This window comes from Nicotiana sylvestris, chromosome 5 (genome assembly GCF_000393655.2).
Source record: "Nicotiana sylvestris chromosome 5, ASM39365v2, whole genome shotgun sequence".
NCBI lineage: Eukaryota > Viridiplantae > Streptophyta > Magnoliopsida > Solanales > Solanaceae > Nicotiana > Nicotiana sylvestris.
Window position 1 is genome coordinate 109,330,714 of NC_091061.1, and position 18,535 is coordinate 109,349,248.

General features: G+C 37.3%; 1 protein-coding gene across 1 annotated transcript; it reads left to right on the forward strand.

Moving 5' to 3' along the window:
• Positions 1 to 16,930: 16,930 nt before the first annotated feature.
• LOC138869133 (uncharacterized mitochondrial protein AtMg00810-like) lies at positions 16,931 to 17,458 on the forward strand. The gene has a single exon (XM_070146726.1). The coding sequence runs from the start codon at positions 16,931 to 16,933 to the stop codon at positions 17,456 to 17,458; it is 528 nt and encodes a 175-aa protein (XP_070002827.1).
• The last annotated feature ends 1,077 nt before the right edge of the window (positions 17,459 to 18,535 follow it).

Here is an 18,535-nt window from a genome sequence, read left to right on the forward strand (position 1 = left end):
TATATATATTTTTTGAATTTTCTTTCAATGACCGAATTACGGTTTGATTGCCATGACAGACATACTTTGTATTTTGATTGATAAGATCATATGCAACATGGACCGAACCACAAATGACTAAACAGCACATGCCACGAAAAATCGAAAGAATTGTACAGCGGAGTCATTTGTCACTATTTTTGTTTTCTTTTGGAGCGATTGTCCGTGAAGCAAAAATCACGTGCTTACAATGTGTTGCCAGTTTTACCACAAACCAACCACCTTAAGCTTACTATATAAGAGGCATCAAACGTGTTAGGGTTAAGCATTTTACATATAGGAAATACACGTAAATATTCTATGCTCCTAAAATTATCACCATCTCTAACATGTTTTTGGAAGGCTTCATGTTTCATTCCGGCTTATCAGGTTGTTGCTTATTGACGCTCTTATTTCCTTCTCTCTCTTTTTTTTTCGTTTTTCTTTTCACTCGCCTTATTTTGATCCCTCACTTTGGAGTCATTGAAAAATATTTGATTGAACCATTTGGGAGTTTCCTATGTATCATGTCGCCACATGAATCAGATCATTACGTAGTTAAATGACACAACCATTTTTTTTTATTTTTTACAAAACAAACAATCTTTTTTGTTCATTTTCGAATTTTTCTAAAACAAAATCTTTCTTATTGATTTTCATCATTTTTTTATACAAGACTCATAAAGATAAACATTTAAACAAGACTATATTTGACTTAAACAGACTTTTTAAGATAAAAGGCAAAATAACAAGACTCAAAACAACAAAAGACTCTTACAGACTCAAAGACCACAAAGGAACAGTCAAAGTCGACTGCTAGCTAAAAGAAGATCTAAAATTCTTTAGGAGAATCCACCTAGTCATGGAGTTTATTCCTGCAGCTGACCCCCAACGTCACAGTATATCCTCGCTAAATCTACAGATATGTGACGGTCGGCGTTCAATGTTACTTCTGCAAACCGCTTGGGCATCATTCCCTGGCAACTCCTGCAAGCTCGGAAGGTATATGTGGCTACCTTGAGGATCTTCCCCTTAATGTGCCCCTGAGCTAGATGTAACTCTTGATTTTGCTGACCACAAGTTTCGCCTAGATCCAACGCATCATACTCGCACTCCAAGGCCATATCTCTCTGGCGCCGAACTTCTAACGACTCCCCCTCTAACCAATTTATCACCTTTGGTAATGGTGTCTTTCTATTTCAAACACGGTGATCTGGGACTCCTTACTTGATTCAACTTCCTCTAACTAATCCCTTAGACCTTGGATTAGTGTAGCGTAACTCATGCGGTCATGATCATGGACTACCCTGAACTGGGCTTCTCTCTCTTCTTGTTGTTGAGCGGTTGTGACTATGTTCTTCTTTTGAATATGGGCTTTTAGTGCTTGCTTCTCTCATGCCCACTGAGCTTTATATTTCTCAAAAGAATCATACAGTAGATACCTATCTACTCTAACGATGCCGAGCTCTTCTTGCAGTGCTCCAATGGCAAATTCATAACCCCTTTTCATCTCTTCCGCAGCCAGCCCAACTCTATTTCGAATCTTAGCCTCCCACTATGCGGTGCTCTTCACTGTTGTCCCTGGTCTATCTTCGAGAGCATCTTGATTATAAAACCACTCAAGATAGGAAGGATTCAGCTCACCCCGTTCTCTATCTGCCACTATGGTGCCACGCTCGAGTATCTTAGTGCCATTCCAAACACGTTGAGCATAAGCTTCACGAAAGGTATCCTTTAATGTTGCTTCCCAGATAAACTTTTCCATAGTCTCTACCGAGGGAACTATTTGTTTGTGACCCAAATGATGTAGAACTCTCATGGGAGAATATGGATGATAACCCCGAAGCCCCATCAAGATCATAAAAGGATGGCAAGATGACTTATATACGACATATTCTGTGGTGAACCAAGGATAATTCCATGTAATCTGATCATCTGTTAAGGAGTGAAGATACTCACTCCAATCATGGACACTTTCTGGAAAACTTAGAATCTCCAGCTCACTCTTCAATCTAGCATTATACTGGCAAACATGATTACCCCAACAAGTACGGTGGTCTACCTGAGAAGGACGACGGAAAAGATGATCCATGAACCACATATTGAGCAGGAGGTTGCAACTTTAAAGAAACTTTTTCCTTCCCAGCACCTGGTCAAGGCACGAAAGGTATCTGCTAACACCATAGGAAAAATGGAGGAATCATTTCTTTTCATCATGGTTGTGACTATCCCAGATAGCCGAATGTTGATCTTCCGATCCTCTATCGGGAAGACCATGCACCCCAAGAAAGCTACAATGAATGCTTTCCATCCATGGCCTCGCCATGTGTGGTTGTTCTGTTTGTTAACCAGCTTCGTCCCATTTTATAAGAACCCCCTTCATGTCCGTACCTGTCATACAAAATATCTACGCGGACCTGCCCTTGCGCTACATGTGCTATCTCGGTGTGGCGGATCCACATATGCTCAAGGAACTTGGTAGCAGTGACATCCCTGGGAGTCAAAAGTCTCTTTGTTTGATTCTTATGCCTCAGATCTGTATATTCAGCGAATTCCTCCAAGGTAGGAGTCATTTCAAACCCATTGAGACGAAACACATTATTCTTTGGGTCCTACAAATAAACCAAAGCCTCAATGAGTTCTCTTTTGGGCTCAATCTCCATAATATTTACCAACTTTTTCAAATAATCCTTGATATTTCCTTGATCAAATCCATCCATGTTGTTTCACCATTGCTTCAATAAACTGGCCACTTTGTCGACAATCTTAAACGGCAAGTGCTCTTCATCTCTCGGCCTCTTGTCAGGTCTCCCACTAACTGAATCCATATCTTACCTACATAAATAAAATTATGAGGTCAAGTCCTAAACTAAACTCAAAGAAATGACACCAAGCAGACCTTTGGATAAGATAGCAGACAAACTTCTTATGGCGGGAAGGCTAGACTCTAGAAGGATTACTCAGGTATCTTGCAGAGAAAACAATACATGACAAAAACGGTCGGACAAAGGACAAAATGATAAAAGGTGACAAAGAGGACAAGATGGTTATTTTTATAAAAACGGCTCTTCAGTACCTCCAAGAAAACTACTAAGGTCGTATTGGTAAAAATATCCGCACACATGGATAAGCGGGTAAAAACAAACAAAAATTATTTTCTACGAAAAACACCCATTTGGTACTTCAAAAAAAACTATAAGGTTGACTTGAAAAAATGGCCGAAAATGAGGGACACGCGGCAAAAACAAAATGACTATTTTTACGAAAATAACCCTTCGACACTTTCGAGGAAGGTTTAAAGGTTGTCCCGGTAAAAACGGTAAAAAATAAAGACGAAATGGTAAAAGGTGTTAAAAACAAGCAAAGTAATCATTTTGTAAGGAAATAGCCCTTCGGCATTTCTAAGGACGGTTTTGAGGTTGTATTGATAAACATGATTGGACGCAAAGACAAAAATAATGAAAAAGAGAAAAAGCAACAAAACTATCGATTTATTTTATTTAAAAAAAATTAAAAATATTACGGACACACCAATTTTGAAAACTCTTGCAAAATGAGGGTCGAACCCGATGAAGGTTGCCTAGTACCCCACTGGAATTGCGAGAATCGGACCTATGTATTACGAACCAAGACTTGACCATTTTTTTTATTTTGGACACCTCATGCTGGATTAGTCCTTTTTTTTTAATTTAGTAAAAACGAATTATCTGCACAAAACTACAGGAATGATTTTTTTTTCCAATTCCGCTCAACTAATTTTCTAAAGCCGGTCAACAAATGCAAGCAAGCCTTCCAAATGATGCAGCAAGTAGCACATAAGTGTACATGACAGTCTCAAAAAGGATACCTGTCTTATACGGACCCAACCCTTGTGGCGAGCTTCGCTAAATCAAATGCACATGATGCAACAAAACGATCCTAGTAGGGATAACCAGGATTGTGGCTTGTTCTTCTAGGTTTTAAAAATCCTAGGGGATAGGTGTATCTAGACTGTCCATAAAACAAGCGGACAACTCGAGTTGGGAAGGGGTAATGTATTGGGAGCAATACTTCTCCGACTTTACTACTGGACCCTCCCCGTTCTTAAATATGGGTGACTAATAATCCTTCACCGGGAGCCCATGCCCATCAGCTTTATCTAAAAAAAATAATGGGGAGCGTATACGCGATTGCCGAGGTTGTATTTAGAAGACTTAGAGGGGATGCGCAAGAAGACAATTTATAATTCAGTTCAACAATTTCAAAGCGGTACAGAGGGCAAGTAGCACATTAGTCCCAAATAGATCACAAATACATACAAAAATTAATAAAGCCAAATAAAGTCAATGTACAAGCTTGAATTTTTGAATGTCCCCAGTAAAGTCGCCAGAGCTGTCACACCCCTTTTTCTACCGCAAAAGATATATATATGTATGGATTGTGGATTGTGAGTTAAAGAGTTTTTCCATTTAAAGTGACAAATTTGAGTAGGAATTATTTTATGTACAGAGTCGCCACTTGGAATTGATTTTTGGGTGTTCCAAGTCACCTTTTATTTGAATCCCTTGTCAAAGGAAGGTTTGACTTTCTTTATTATTGATTCGCAAAAATAGGAGATCGGGTAAGAAATTCTATTGACCGGGAAGAGGGTGTGAAGCATTTCTCGAATCTCGTGGTTCTAGCACGGTCGCTTTATTGACTTAAACTTAGCTTGAATTAATCTTGGCTGGACTGTGATTTATTTGATTCTTCATGTTTTGCTCATGTTCGCTTTTATTGTCGATGACCTGATTTATTTTGGCCTAGGACGAGTATCCCCGACCTTAGCTTACACTAACCAAGACGGGTATCCTTACCTTGGTTCGTGCATCACACCTAATAGTGGAGTCTACTCGAAGTTAATTAAATAAAACTTTTAATTAATTGAAAGAATCGGGGACAAGACGTGTCCTCACAACCTTACCATTTTATTTATGTCTTTGTTCTGAAACGAGCCTTTCCGACATTGGTTAAGACGAAATTATTTATCTTAGTTAAGACAAATTACTATAGGGGTTAGATTATGAAAAAATAATTGTTCATCTTTATAGTAAAAAGATGCCTATTTGTAGCTTATTGGTAGTAAGACAATGTATAAAACTTATTTAATATTGAACCTACTTATAACCTTATTCTTATTATTATTATTATTATTATTAATTAAACAAAACTAATATAAAGCAACATTTGTTCCTAAAATTCGCCTAGTGCATTTATTAAAAAAGATAAAATTATTCTTATTTATTAAAAGAAACATTCTTACTGTTGTTGGAGTTACTTGATGGAATTTGCCGAGCTCTAAGTAAAATTAATTCTCAAAGAAACATTCAGAACTTGCAATCAAAAGATTATGTCCTCATTAACACTAACAAAGGCGAAAACTAACATATAAACAAATATTTCATCAAGCCTAGGTAAACAAAAACAAAACAAGCTAAGAGGTAAAAATATGTAAGATAAGAAAGAAGAGGATAAAAAACGTTGCCAAGCATGTCAGGAAAACACGTGAATCTGAAAAGTTCTCACTTCCAACTACCAATGAATGCCATAACATATTTACACAAGCATATAAAAAGATAGTAAAGATTCGAACCTTTTGAGATGCAATTTTCTTTACTAAGCTCTAAGACTTAATTACTTATTTTCACAAGAAAGTACACTCAAAATATCAAATAGGATTAAATGGCTAAAGCTAATAATAGCAGATGCCATAAAGATGCTTGAAGTGTGAAGATAAAATTTCAACACTTAAACTTTATGGAGGAATTAAAAACTAACAGCATTTTCCCTTTATTAGTTTACATGATTAGCATTTATACAAGAACAAACACTACTTTTAGTAGCATAAGGAACTAACCAGAAAGTTGCAAGAATATTCAGAAATCAAGTAAGGACTTCATGCTTCTATTTCTTTTAAGATGAACTACTTTACAAGCTAGAAAAGTTACCTAGATTGCATATTCAAAAGCAAGGCACCAATACCAGATTCGGCTTTGTATATCACTATCGAAACACATCAACCAATCCAACAACAGTTGCAACAAACTAACAGCAATCTTTCGAACCCAATACGAACCAGAAGCTCAAACCAAAAGCTTAGTGACTTAGGAAAGGAAGAAAGAACTCACAAACTTTCAGTTTTCAGCTTACTTTTGGATGTTCAGCTGATGATTTTTCATAAGTTGTGTGTTTCCTTTTTTCCGAATGTAAAAGATTGGTTTTTTCAGTGATAGAGTGTATGTGTCCTTGAAATATGAAAGGAGTCGCCCTTAAGTAAGCAAAGAAAGTCACTTTTGGGTAGCTTTTGGTTTACCAAGATTCTTTCCAAAAAGACTAACTTTTGTTCTCAAAAAACAGATCAAGAGACTTACTTTTGTGTGCTAAAAGTCTGTCCAAGGGCTGTCCAAAAGGAAAAGGATAGTCCAAACCAACTAAAGTGACAAAAACATAGAGAAAAATATATTTTCAGCCACTCTAGTACTAAAACGTAAGCTACTTTGTACCCTAAATCATGATCAACTTAGCTTACTTCAGTTTTAAGCCAATTAATACCAAACCTAGTTTGTTTCAAACCAAAACTAGAAACAATTAACCAGAACATAATTAAACTACCATCAAACATGTAACTAAAACTTAACAATGACCTACTAATCAATCAAGAGAACTTAAAACCTAATGACTTAAAATCAAAGCAAGCAAGAAACATGTTAATAGTGAAACAACTTAGTGAAAAAGTTTAGTTAAATGAAGACGAAACTGAAAACTGGATAGAACACGAACTAAAATCGACCACTAACAGAATTTACATTATTCCAACTACAATAGAACAGTGGTGAAACACAACAACAATAAAAAAAAGCAGAAACATGGAGGAAAGAACTTGAGTTCGAGTATATACCAAATTCAAAGGCATTTGAGGCCAAATCAAACAATGAGACGATGCCGAGATGCCAAGTGGTGGTTGTTCGACCCCGAGGCGGATGTTTCTTTTTGGTAGACGCCAAACTAATAGATTTTGTTGTCTTTCCAAAAGAAAACAAGTGTCTTTGGGTCGTAAAAACTAAGACGAAGAAGTTGTGGTGGTGGTAGAGCCGGCGAGCAGCGGTAGTCGCGGCAGTGAAGGTGGCTGGTCGACGGCGGTGTCATTTTTTGGGGTGAGACTGTAGGGAATGTGCAGATCTCTTTGAGATCTACGAGTTTGTATAGGTTTTGTGGGGGGTGTAGTGATCGGTTTGCCGGAAAATCGAAGAGAGAAGTAAGAGGCAACTATCTAGGGTTTCGATTTCACGGAATTTAGAGGGGTTTTTGAGGATTTGGGGCTCAGATTAGGTGAGAGGATAAAGAGAGGAAGAGATTGGCGTAGCTTTTATAGGTTTTGGAAGACATCGGCCGGCGGCAGCGATTTTCGGCCAGCGAAGATGGGCGGCGGATGGCTGGTCTCTAAGAAGAGAGAAGAGAGTGGGAAAAGAGAGGAATAAGAAAGAGATAGGGGAAAATTGGGGCAATTTTTGGCCACCTTAGGGTTTAAATACCAAGAAGACAACAATAAAAACAACAACGACCTAGTGTAGTACTACAAGTGAGGTTTGGGGAGGGTAGTGTGTACGCAGACCTTACCTCTACCCCGATGGGGTAGAGAGAAAAAGAGACAATATATTAGTACCATCATGGAAATAACAACAACAACACAAGAACCAGCAAAAAGATGAAAGGTGGAAATAATGACCAAGAAAAAGACCCGACACTATGAAAACGGAAGAGTAGTGTAAACACAGCACTGACCACTAGCAGTCTAAGCCTAAATCCTATCAGCCTAGCCTCACACTGGTAGACTAAATATGATCAACTACCTCCTAACCTACAACCTTAATGCTCAACCTCCACAGCTTCCTATCGAGTGCCATATCCTCAGAGATCTGAAGTCTCGCCATATCCTACCTAATAACCTCTCCCCAATAATTCTTAGGCCGCTCTCTACCTCTCCTCATACCTACCAACGCCAACCGCTCGCATCTCCTTATAGGGGTATCCAAGCTCCTCCTCTAAACGTGCCCTAACTATTTGAGTCTCGCTTCTCGCATCTTGTCATCAATAGGAGCCACGGCCACCTTGAAAGTACAAGAAGGGGGTGAATTGTTTATTTTTAAACTTAATAGCTAGCAGTTGACTAGTTTTACAATTAGTCGGCTGGATATACAGACTTGATACTAGTAAAGACAGAAATTAAGATGCAGAATTTAAATGCAGGAATTTAAGACACCCGAATTTTTATACTGGTTTGGATTCAATGTGAATCCTAGTCCAGTCCCCTTGGGTTGCAAGGGAGTTCTTTTACGGTGAATGAGTTTCTTCAAGAGTACAGAGAATGGTATGATCTACACCAATCGCTTAGTTCCTATTTCACTCGTTTCTTTTGATACAATGTCTCACCAGTGTTGTTCTCTCTTTCTAGTCTAACTTGTTACACAGTAGATCTAGTAAAGCTACAATGTTTATTTGCAGTAGAATTAAGAAAGGGTATTTGATTCGATCAAAGTATATGTTCTAGGGTACGAATATAGGTTTAAATACTTTGAGAGAGGCTTGGTTTCTGGAGAGATTTGTCAACCCAAGAGATTTGATCCTTGGAAAGAAATTGATTCATTCCAAGAATAAGGTCATATAACAGTTGTTGTAATTAAGAGATTCTTAATTGATGTTCCATATATGCTTCCCAAGATCTTGCACCTTCCCGTTTTGGATACATGCGACTTATTTGATTCCTTAAGTTTAGGCTTGATTGATTACTCAATTCCCGGATTGCTTTTATTAATTCCTTCCATTTCGATGTTTTCCATTGATTTCGTGATCTTTGTTAATCTCAGATTGCTTTCCTTAATTTCCCTGATTGATTGGTTCCATCGCGTAGTTACTCTTTGATTCCTTGATCTTCTCTACTTGATTCCTTCAATCTTCTATCCATGAGTTTCTGCACAGATATATTATTTGTATTATTAAAATCAGATCTAACAACCTCCCCCTTTTTGATGATGACAAAATAATATATATGTATAAACAACAGTTGACTTCCCTATGTTGTACTCCTCCTCAATGTATGCAGTTGACTCCTACTGCAGAGCTCCCCCTCAATTTATGTAGTTGACTCTTCCATGGTACTCCCCTCAATTTATGCAGTTGTTGCTGCTGCAGAGGATGCTAACATATACTTACCCTTAAGTCGACTAGCTTGGTATGCATATATTGCATATTGTACGTTGTATACCTATGTAAATTACATATATCTTTCTCCCCCTTTTTGGAATCAGCAAAAAGGGAATAGACAGAGCAAACCACGAACTAAATGATAGGTTTTAAGTTTAAGTTTCAATGATGACAATATTATCTGATGTTATATTTTCAGGGCAAACAAAAAGGAAAGAATAAAGATGATTAGAAAGATTGCTACTGGATTCAAAATTAAGGAAGAAGGAAGAATTAGTTACTGCATTAATTATTCATTAAGAGGCTGCTTGACTCATCCCTAATCAAGGATTGAATGAAGATTCAATTACAATCATTAATGGTCAATCAAGAAGCATATTGACTCAATCAAGGGAACTCAGATTACCAATTTTGATCATTCCAGTTTCGAAGAACACACTCACTAATTAATCTCTCCTTGAATTCAGCTGTGATGAGGAAGGTCACATTCTAATATGGGCCAGTCAAAGAGAAAGAATCAAAGAGGCATCTCTTGGGTCAAATCCCTTAATCAAAGATCTTATGCCTCCCGTTTCTAAAAGGATTTAACGCCTCTTTTCTCTGGTATAAAAAGGCACCTCTCTCAAGAAGAAGATTACGCAACTACAAAAAGAGTATTCCAAATCTGTCTACTTCTTAGTTCAAACACTGTAATTCTGAGTTATCAGTATCTCAAAAGATAGAGAGATCTAGAGTACAAAAGAAAGTTGTGTCACTTGATTAGAACTCAACTGCTGATTCTATATGTTGATGGTAAACACAAAAATACCATCAATCGTGTAAATTTATTCAAAGATCTTAAGGGAACCCTTGGGACCCAAGGGAACTGGATGTAAGTACCACAATGGTACTGAACCAGTATAAATCGTATGTGTCTTATCATTGCTCTTTACTGCTTTTACTCTTTCTGTCTCGTGAATTAGTCAACTAATATCCATACTAGTCGACTAAATTTTAATTAGGCAACAATTCACCCCCCCCCCCCTTGTACTTTCAATAGGTATCAGATCAAGGCTCACAATTTGTGCTTTACCGCTAGTGAGAAAAAGATCAATAGGATCCAACACTGTTGCCGGTGCTCTCTTTCAAGAAGGAACCTCTCAGGTTCGACCTCCTTACTTCAATGGTCAGCATTTTTCACATTGGAAGGTTCACATGGAAACATACAACATCAAAGTATGGTGTGTGATAAAAAAGGAAAATCTTCTAATTCCTCCAACGAAAGATGCAAATGGTGAAATCATCACATCAACTGATCCTCTGGATTTGGACGATTACACTGATGAACAAGTTGTTGTCATCACTGTGTATGCAAAGGAAAAAAATCTTCTGTACAACACTACCCGTGGAGAAGAATATGAAAAAATATCCAGTTGTGAGACTGCAAAAGAAATGTGGGATAAACTGGAAGTCACTTATAAAGGAACCAACAAAGTAAAAGAGACTAGAATAAATCTCCTGGTTAGGGAATATGAATTATTTCAAATGAAGGATGGAGAATCTGTTGAAGAAATGTTTTCCAGATTCAGCAAAATCCTTGGAGACCTCAAATCATTTGGAAGACCTATTAAAAGTGGCGAACATGTTAGAAATATCCTCAGAAGTCTACCTACAATTTGGCAACCAAAAGTTATCGCCCTAGAATGTCAAGACCTGGACAAAATATCCTATGATGAACTCAGAGGTGACTTGATCGCTTTTTAGAAAACTCATCTTGATAGACAAATTCAAGAGAAAAAGAAAACAGTTGCTTTCAAGGCAACTATGGCTGAACCTGAAAATGAAGATGAAGTAGAAGGAGGAGAACAAGATGAAAATATTGCAATGCTCTCACAAGTTGTGACCAACATGATGAGAAGGAACAAAAACTACAGAAGAGGTAAGTTTAATTTCAGAAAAGGAAGGGAAAGCAATGAAACAGATAAGAATGATGGAAGATGTTACGAATGTGGAAAACTCGGACACGTCCAAGCTGACTGTCCTGAATTAAAAAGGAAGCTTAGAAGGAATGTGCATAAGAAGAAAGATTTTAGAGCATGGAGCGATGAGGAGAAACCTAATCATGAGGAAATCGCTAATATGTGTTTTATGGCTCTTAGCGACATTGAAGAACCAGATAAACTTGCACTAATGACAGACAAAAATGAAGAAGAAGATGATTCAAGAAGACCCTATTCACCATTGGATGAAGGAACTAGTGAGGTACGTACTCCTTATGTCCATCTTGTTATGAACTTCAAGAATTTGTTGATATTTCTCTTGCATACATTGAAAAAGTAGTAATGAACTCAGAAAAGTCAAAAGAGAAAGGGAAAGAGAAAGAGAAAAGAAGGATTTGGCCCAGAAACTAGAAATATGCGAAGTTGAACGTGATATACTTGAAGAAGAAGTAAACGAACTCAGGCTTCAATTGAATGGTCTACAAAAATCTTTAAGTTCCAGTTCAGTCCAAAATGCTCCTATTAGAAATAAGACAGCATGCTCCTTTTGTCACGACCTGAATCAGAGGGCTGCGACGGGCATTCAGTGTTTTACTCAACCGAGTACCAACGTAACATATCTTTCTTATCATACTATCATGAGTAAATAAGCCAGAAAATCGGTCATGAGATAACAAGAATAAAACATAAGGTAATACTCAATATATGAAGACCCAAAATAATATACAAACTTATATATGTGACATACGGGCCTATAAGGCCGACATGACCATTTGTAAACTCCAAACATAGGCCGAAAAAGCCATACAAGTGTCCTTACACCTGACATCTGTCTACAAGCCTCTAAGAGTACATAAAATTGTAAAGATCGGGACAGGGCCCAGCCATACCAATCAATACATATCCAAAGCATACTGACCAACTAGGCAACTACGGAGCAAGTGGAGTGCACCAACACCTTCGCTGAGCTGATAGCCTACTAGGAAGACTGTCAACCTATCAATCGGGACCTGCGGGCATAACACACAGCATCCCCAGGCAAAAGGGATGTCAGTACGAATAAAGTACCGAGTATGTAAGGCAGGAAAGCATAAACAAGAACAGTAATGTAAAGAGAGATAGAAGAGATACAACCTGTAACATCTGAGTGTCTCTAGGGGCTACTAACATGAAATGCATAATACATATATATACATGAACTTTTTAAAAACATTCGCCTCTGTGGGTATCATCATCGTCATATCATACCCGGCCTCAAAGAGGACTCCGTAAAAACATACCCGGCCATCATAAGGCTCGGTAGAATTGTACCCGGCCACGTGGAACTCGGTAAACCCAACTGATCAGTGGTTTTACAATAGGTGTCATACCCGGCCGCCTATAGCGTGGCTCGGTAGAGTAAAATAGATACATATATATTATGCATGCTCGACTCATGGAATCACGTTCTAACCCTTTCGGAGTGATGTAAGGTCATTGCACCTTCGATTAACATTATGGACATCCCTACCATCAATATGAACCTTAGTGGGATTTAAGGATCATACACACTTGTTTAGAATAACTTTATAAGGAAAGAACAACATGGACAACCTTAGTTTCTAGGAGTAGATCCGTTATGAATTAGCGTACCGTTTATGTTCATGTCACTTTAGATCATGCCAAAAGAAAGAAGTAAGTGCCTTAACATACCTTGTATATTCTTCCCAACCTCAATCTATGCAATATCATGGCTCCTTAGTCTACAATAAGAGAAAGGACACTCTCGTTATCATTTAAGCGTCGTAACTATTATGTATCGACCACAACCTATTTTACAATGAAACGGACAGAACCTCCCCTATATATATATATGACTTCACACTAGGTAAAACAATCACAAATAGCCCAACATACCCCTATCACTTCATACACAACACGATAATCATAATAGTGTCAACCAACCCGAAAATGTTACGACAAACGACCAACAAACAACCTTGCCATTATGTGGTGTTTCTCCACAAACTTCATCCTCTCAACTCCATAAAAATAGTAGTAAAAGAGACAACCCAATACCAACACAAAACAGCCCAAAAATATTCCCACAAGTTCATCAACTCAAAAATAATATTTCAGTTTACTTAAACACGTTTCGACTTGTCTTTTCTTTCAAATTGGGAAATACAACCAAAAGTACATCATTATACCTCTTATCCAATAAACCAGCCATGAATTCAACTTAAAAATAAGTTTACAACCAGCCAACCATTACACAAGAACAAACAACATACCATTCTTTCGAAACTAGCTAGGTTTATTCTTTACGATCGAGTTACAACTCGCAAACGCATAGATAATGGAAGGAGAAGCATAAACTTACCTTGTACTGAGTATAACCCACGAAACCTGGTCCTTTCTCATCTAAAATAAGTTCCTCAACGCGGCTACAAGAAGGAGAAAGAGAAACTAGCAAGCTGTCCGGACTTTTCAGCACTAGAATCGCGTCGTAACACCCGGAATACCCTAGGGTTTGTGTGGGATTTTTGGGGAGGAGTTGCAGGGGATCAATTAGGTTTTCTTGGTCTGAAAGATAGGTGAAATAACTGAGTTTATAATCCCTTAAAATTCTCCTCTTGACCGACTTAGTTGAGGCCTCTCCTTTTGGCAAGTAGGTGATGCACCTACTTGTCACCTACTAGCTGCGCGGTCTCGCGAAAATGCAAATATCGCTACACTCCGAGATCGTATTGATAAACGGTTTAATGAGTTGAAAACTAGACGCATAGATCTTAAATTTCATATGTAGATCATCCCTTGATTCAAAGTATGTTGGGATAAAAGCTCAGCTACATTTAACCTAAGTTTCAACTCATTTTTGAATGTAACTTGTGATGACCTTTTCCAACTTTTGTTCCACAGCTTGCTTGACTTAAAAACGTAACACACGACTATCATACGACTAAACTAACTCATAACATAACCTCATCATCATGTTAATCACCCTGTCTCACCCCAAAAGTATAGGTTATAATATTCCAAACTTGTCGACATTCGACGAAACTTATTTTCTTTAATTCATTTAGCGCCTAAGCTTTTTTACCCTTTTGGTACTCATTTTTCATGATCATAAAGATTTGTAACCTCCATTATAAAAGTATTAACTTACTTTATGTACTTTCAAAGTTTATCTCATTTCTGAGCTTACATCAATTGATTTACGGATACTCTAACATACGAAAACATAGGGTGTAACACCTTTTTTGGTAAAAATGGGCATAGCACTAACAATTACAGGAATAGGATTAGAGCTGTGAATAATTCTAACAGCTCACCTTGCACCTACTGTGGTAAAAGAGGTCATGCCTCAAATCATTGCATGTTCAAAAATAACATGAGATGGATTTGGAGACCAAAATCTTCAAATCAAACTAAAAAATCTAACCAGTCAGGACCCAAGCAGGCTTGGGTACCTAAAAATAAGTAATCTTGTTTTGCAGGAACACTGCAAGAAGAATCGAAAAGGAAAATGGTATCTCAACAGCGCGTGTTCCAGATATATGACGGGTGACAAACAATTATTCAAACCAGTCACCAAGCTAGATGGAGGAACAGTTACATTTGGTGACAAATCCAAAGGAAACGTTATTGGTGTTGGAAAGGTTCCTTTAAGCTCTACATGTGACATGGAAAAAATTTACTTAGTGGATGAACTCGGGTACAATCTTCTCAGCATCAGTCAACTATGTGACAATGATTATGAGGTTCGTTTTAAGAAATATGGCTGGGTTATAGAAGACGAATCAGGTAATATAATTCTCTCTGGTAATAGGGACAGAAATGTCTATACTATCAAAAACCTAGAAAACTTTATGGATCAAATTTGTCTTTCTTCTATAATTGAAGATCCCTGGGTTTGGCATAGGAAACTTGGGCATGCAAGTATGCACACCATTCAAAAACATTCAAAACATGACCTTGCCATTGGTCTTCCAAAACTGGATTCTTCAAAAGAACATATCTGTGATGCATGTCAATTAGGAAAGCAAACTCGATCCTCTTTCAAAGTTAAAAACATTGTTTCTACATCTAAACCTCTTCAACTACTGCATATAGATTTATTTGGTCCCACTAGAACTGCTAGTATTGGAGGTAAGAAATATGCTTTTGTTATTGTATATGATTTTTCAAGATTTAAATGGGTTATATTTCTTAGTCATAAAGATGATGCCTTAAAGAATTTTGAAGTTTTTTGTAAGAAGGTTCAACGTGAGAAAGGTTATTACATCTCTACAATCAGAAGTGATCATGGAAGAGATTTTGAAAGCAGAGCGTTTGAAAATTTTTGCAATGACCAAGGAATCTCTCATATTTCTCTTCACCTGGATCTCCTCAACAGAATGGTGTAGTAGAACGAAAAAACAGAACCTTGGAGGATATGGCAAGAACAATGATAGTGGAAAACTCTTTACCTCACCATTTTTGTGCAAAAGCTGTAAGTATAGTGTGTTATATTATTAACAGATGTCTCATTTGTTGTATTCTCAAAAAGATTCTTTATGAACTATGGAATGGTAAGAAACCAAACATCAGCTACTTCCACCCTTCCGGATGCAAATGTTTTGTTCATAACAATGGTAAGGATAATCTGGGCAAGTTTGGTCCGAAGAGTGATGAAGGTATATTTCTTGGTTACTCTCCCTCTAGTAAAGCTTACAGAATTTACAATAAGAGAACCTTATGCATTGAAGAATCTATTCATGTTATTTTTATTGATACTAACCCTCGCTCAAGGAATGAACATGTTCCTGAAGATGAGGAAATTTTGTGTGCTCCAAAATCTGTTATTATAGGAAAAGATCATCAAACTGAGTCAGCTAATCAACAGAATCAACCAGCTGAAGCTCATTCAGAAGATCACGACTTATCTCAACCAGATCAGTCGACTAACATATCTTCTGTGAATACTCCAAATGAATGGAGGAACGAACCAGGATATCCTCACAAATTCATTATTGGAGATCCACAGAAGGGATAACTACCAGGAGATCACAAAAGAACAAGTCTTATGTAGCTCTTATTTCTCAAATTGAGCCCAAAAAGATTGATGAAGCTCTAAAAGATTCTCATTGTATCAATGCTATGAAAGAAGAATTAGATTAGTTTGAGAAAAATAAGTCTGGGAATTAGTTCCATAACCCCAAAACTCCTCTGTTGTTGGGACTAAATGGGTGTTCAAAAACAAATTGAATGAATGAGGCCAAGTCGTTCGAAATAAAGCAACACTAGTGGTTCAAGGTTACTTTCAACAAGAAGGAATCGAATATGATGAAACCTTTGCACCTGTGGTAAGACTTGAATCCATTAGAATTTTACTTGCCTTTGCCGCCTACAAAGGATTCAAACTATATTAGATTCATGTCAAAAGTGCATTCCTAAATGGTTTTATATCTGAAGAAGTATACGTAAAGCAACTTCCTGGATTTGCAAATGCCACTGTTCCAAACCATGTATACAAGCTTACTAAAGCCCTGTACGGTCTCAAACAAGCTCCGCGAGCTTGGTAGGAAAGGTTAAGTTCTTTTCTATTGAATCAAGGTTTCAAACGAGATAACATAGATACAACTCTCTTTATTAAGCAATCAAATTTTGGTAATCTAATTACTCAAATTTATGTTGATGATATTATTTTTGGAAGCCCTAACACTACTCTTTGTGAAGAATTTGCTATTTCCATGAAAGGTGAATTTGAGACGAGCATGATGGGAGAACTAACCTTCTTCCTTGGACTTCAAATCAAGCAGTCTCCTAAAGGAATCTTTATCAGCCAATCAAAATACACCAAGGAGCTTATCAAAAAGTTTGGAATGGAAAATGTTAAGGCTATTGGTACTCCTATGAGTCCAACTACTGTGCTAGATGACGACAACAATGGAAAAATGGTTGATGAAACCATGTATAGAGGAATGATTGGATCTCTACTTTATTTAACTGCTAATCGACCAGATATTATGTTTAGTGTTTGCAAATGTGCTAGATTTCAGTCAGTTCCTAAGGAATCACATTTGACTGCTGTTAAACGTATTATTAGATATTTAATTGGTACTACTGAATTCGGCCTTTGGTATGATCATTCTAACAATTTTTCTTTAAGAGGCTTTTCAGATGCTGATTTTGTACGAGACAAAACTGATAGGAAAAGTATCAGTGGGACATGTCAATTACTGAAAAATGCCTTAGTATCTTGGCACAACAAGAAATAATATTGTATTGCTCTTTCAACAACTGAGGCAGAATACCTAGCTGTTGGAAGTTGTTGTACACAAAGTTTTATGGATCACGCATCAACTCCTTGATTATGATTTATGTCTTACTGTTACTCCTATTTTTTGTGACAACACTAGTGCTATCTGTCTATCTAAAAATTCTGTGCATCATTCTAGGGCGAAGCATATAGAAATTAAACATCATTTTATTCGTGATCATGTAGCAAAAAGTGATATTGCATTAGAATTCATTAGCACTGATTCTCAACTTGCGGATATCTTCACTAAACCTGTTTTAGAAGAGAGATTTTGTATTCTTCGAAAAACGATTGGCATTCTGCCAAATTTGTAAACCAGTTGCATGTTTAATTATTTAAATTATTATGTATATTTTCAGTATATTTTATTTCCTTAATTATCCGTGTACTAATCAATTTTACTGTGAAAGTGTAATTATTACGTGCAGTCATTCCAAACTATCACTTCAGTCTGTACTTGACCTTCCCGATAACCAAGACGCCTCTTCACTTTTCTCAAATCCTTGATAAGAACCTCTATCTTCCCAAAACACCTTCCTCATTCCTTACCAAAAACCCTTCCAATTTCTTCATGGCCAAAAGAAACCCTTCCTCTGTAACCAGGAGAAGCTGTAGGTTTCAAAAACCTCCCAACATACAAAAGAAACGGTGGATGTAGAATCATCTACTAATTCAGACCTACTCAAAACTGATAATGATAGCAGTGCTTCATCTGAATATCAACCCATTATCCAGAAAAAGGCTGAAAAATGACTCATGGAGCAAACCTCCAAAAAGGCTGCATACAAAAAGGGCAAGGTAGAACGCTTGAATTTCGGTCCAGAAGACAAGTTGATCTTCTATGGCCCCAGTGAAAAGGCAAGGTTTGAGTCCTATAAGTCAAAATCCATGGCTTATGGACGATTTATAAGTCTCTCTCTTATGCAAAGTCTTCATTGTGATGTGGCTGAAATTTTTGATTTCCAGCACCTTTCCCCTATGTTTGACACTCTTAGAAATTCTGTGTATGAAGAACCTGTGAGAATGTTTTATGAAA

What these genes read in the sequence shown, in the direction of transcription:
- LOC138869133 (XM_070146726.1), top strand. Translation starts at nt 16,931, where the DNA reads ATGAAAGGTGAATTTGAGACGAGCATGATGGGAGAACTAACCTTCTTC.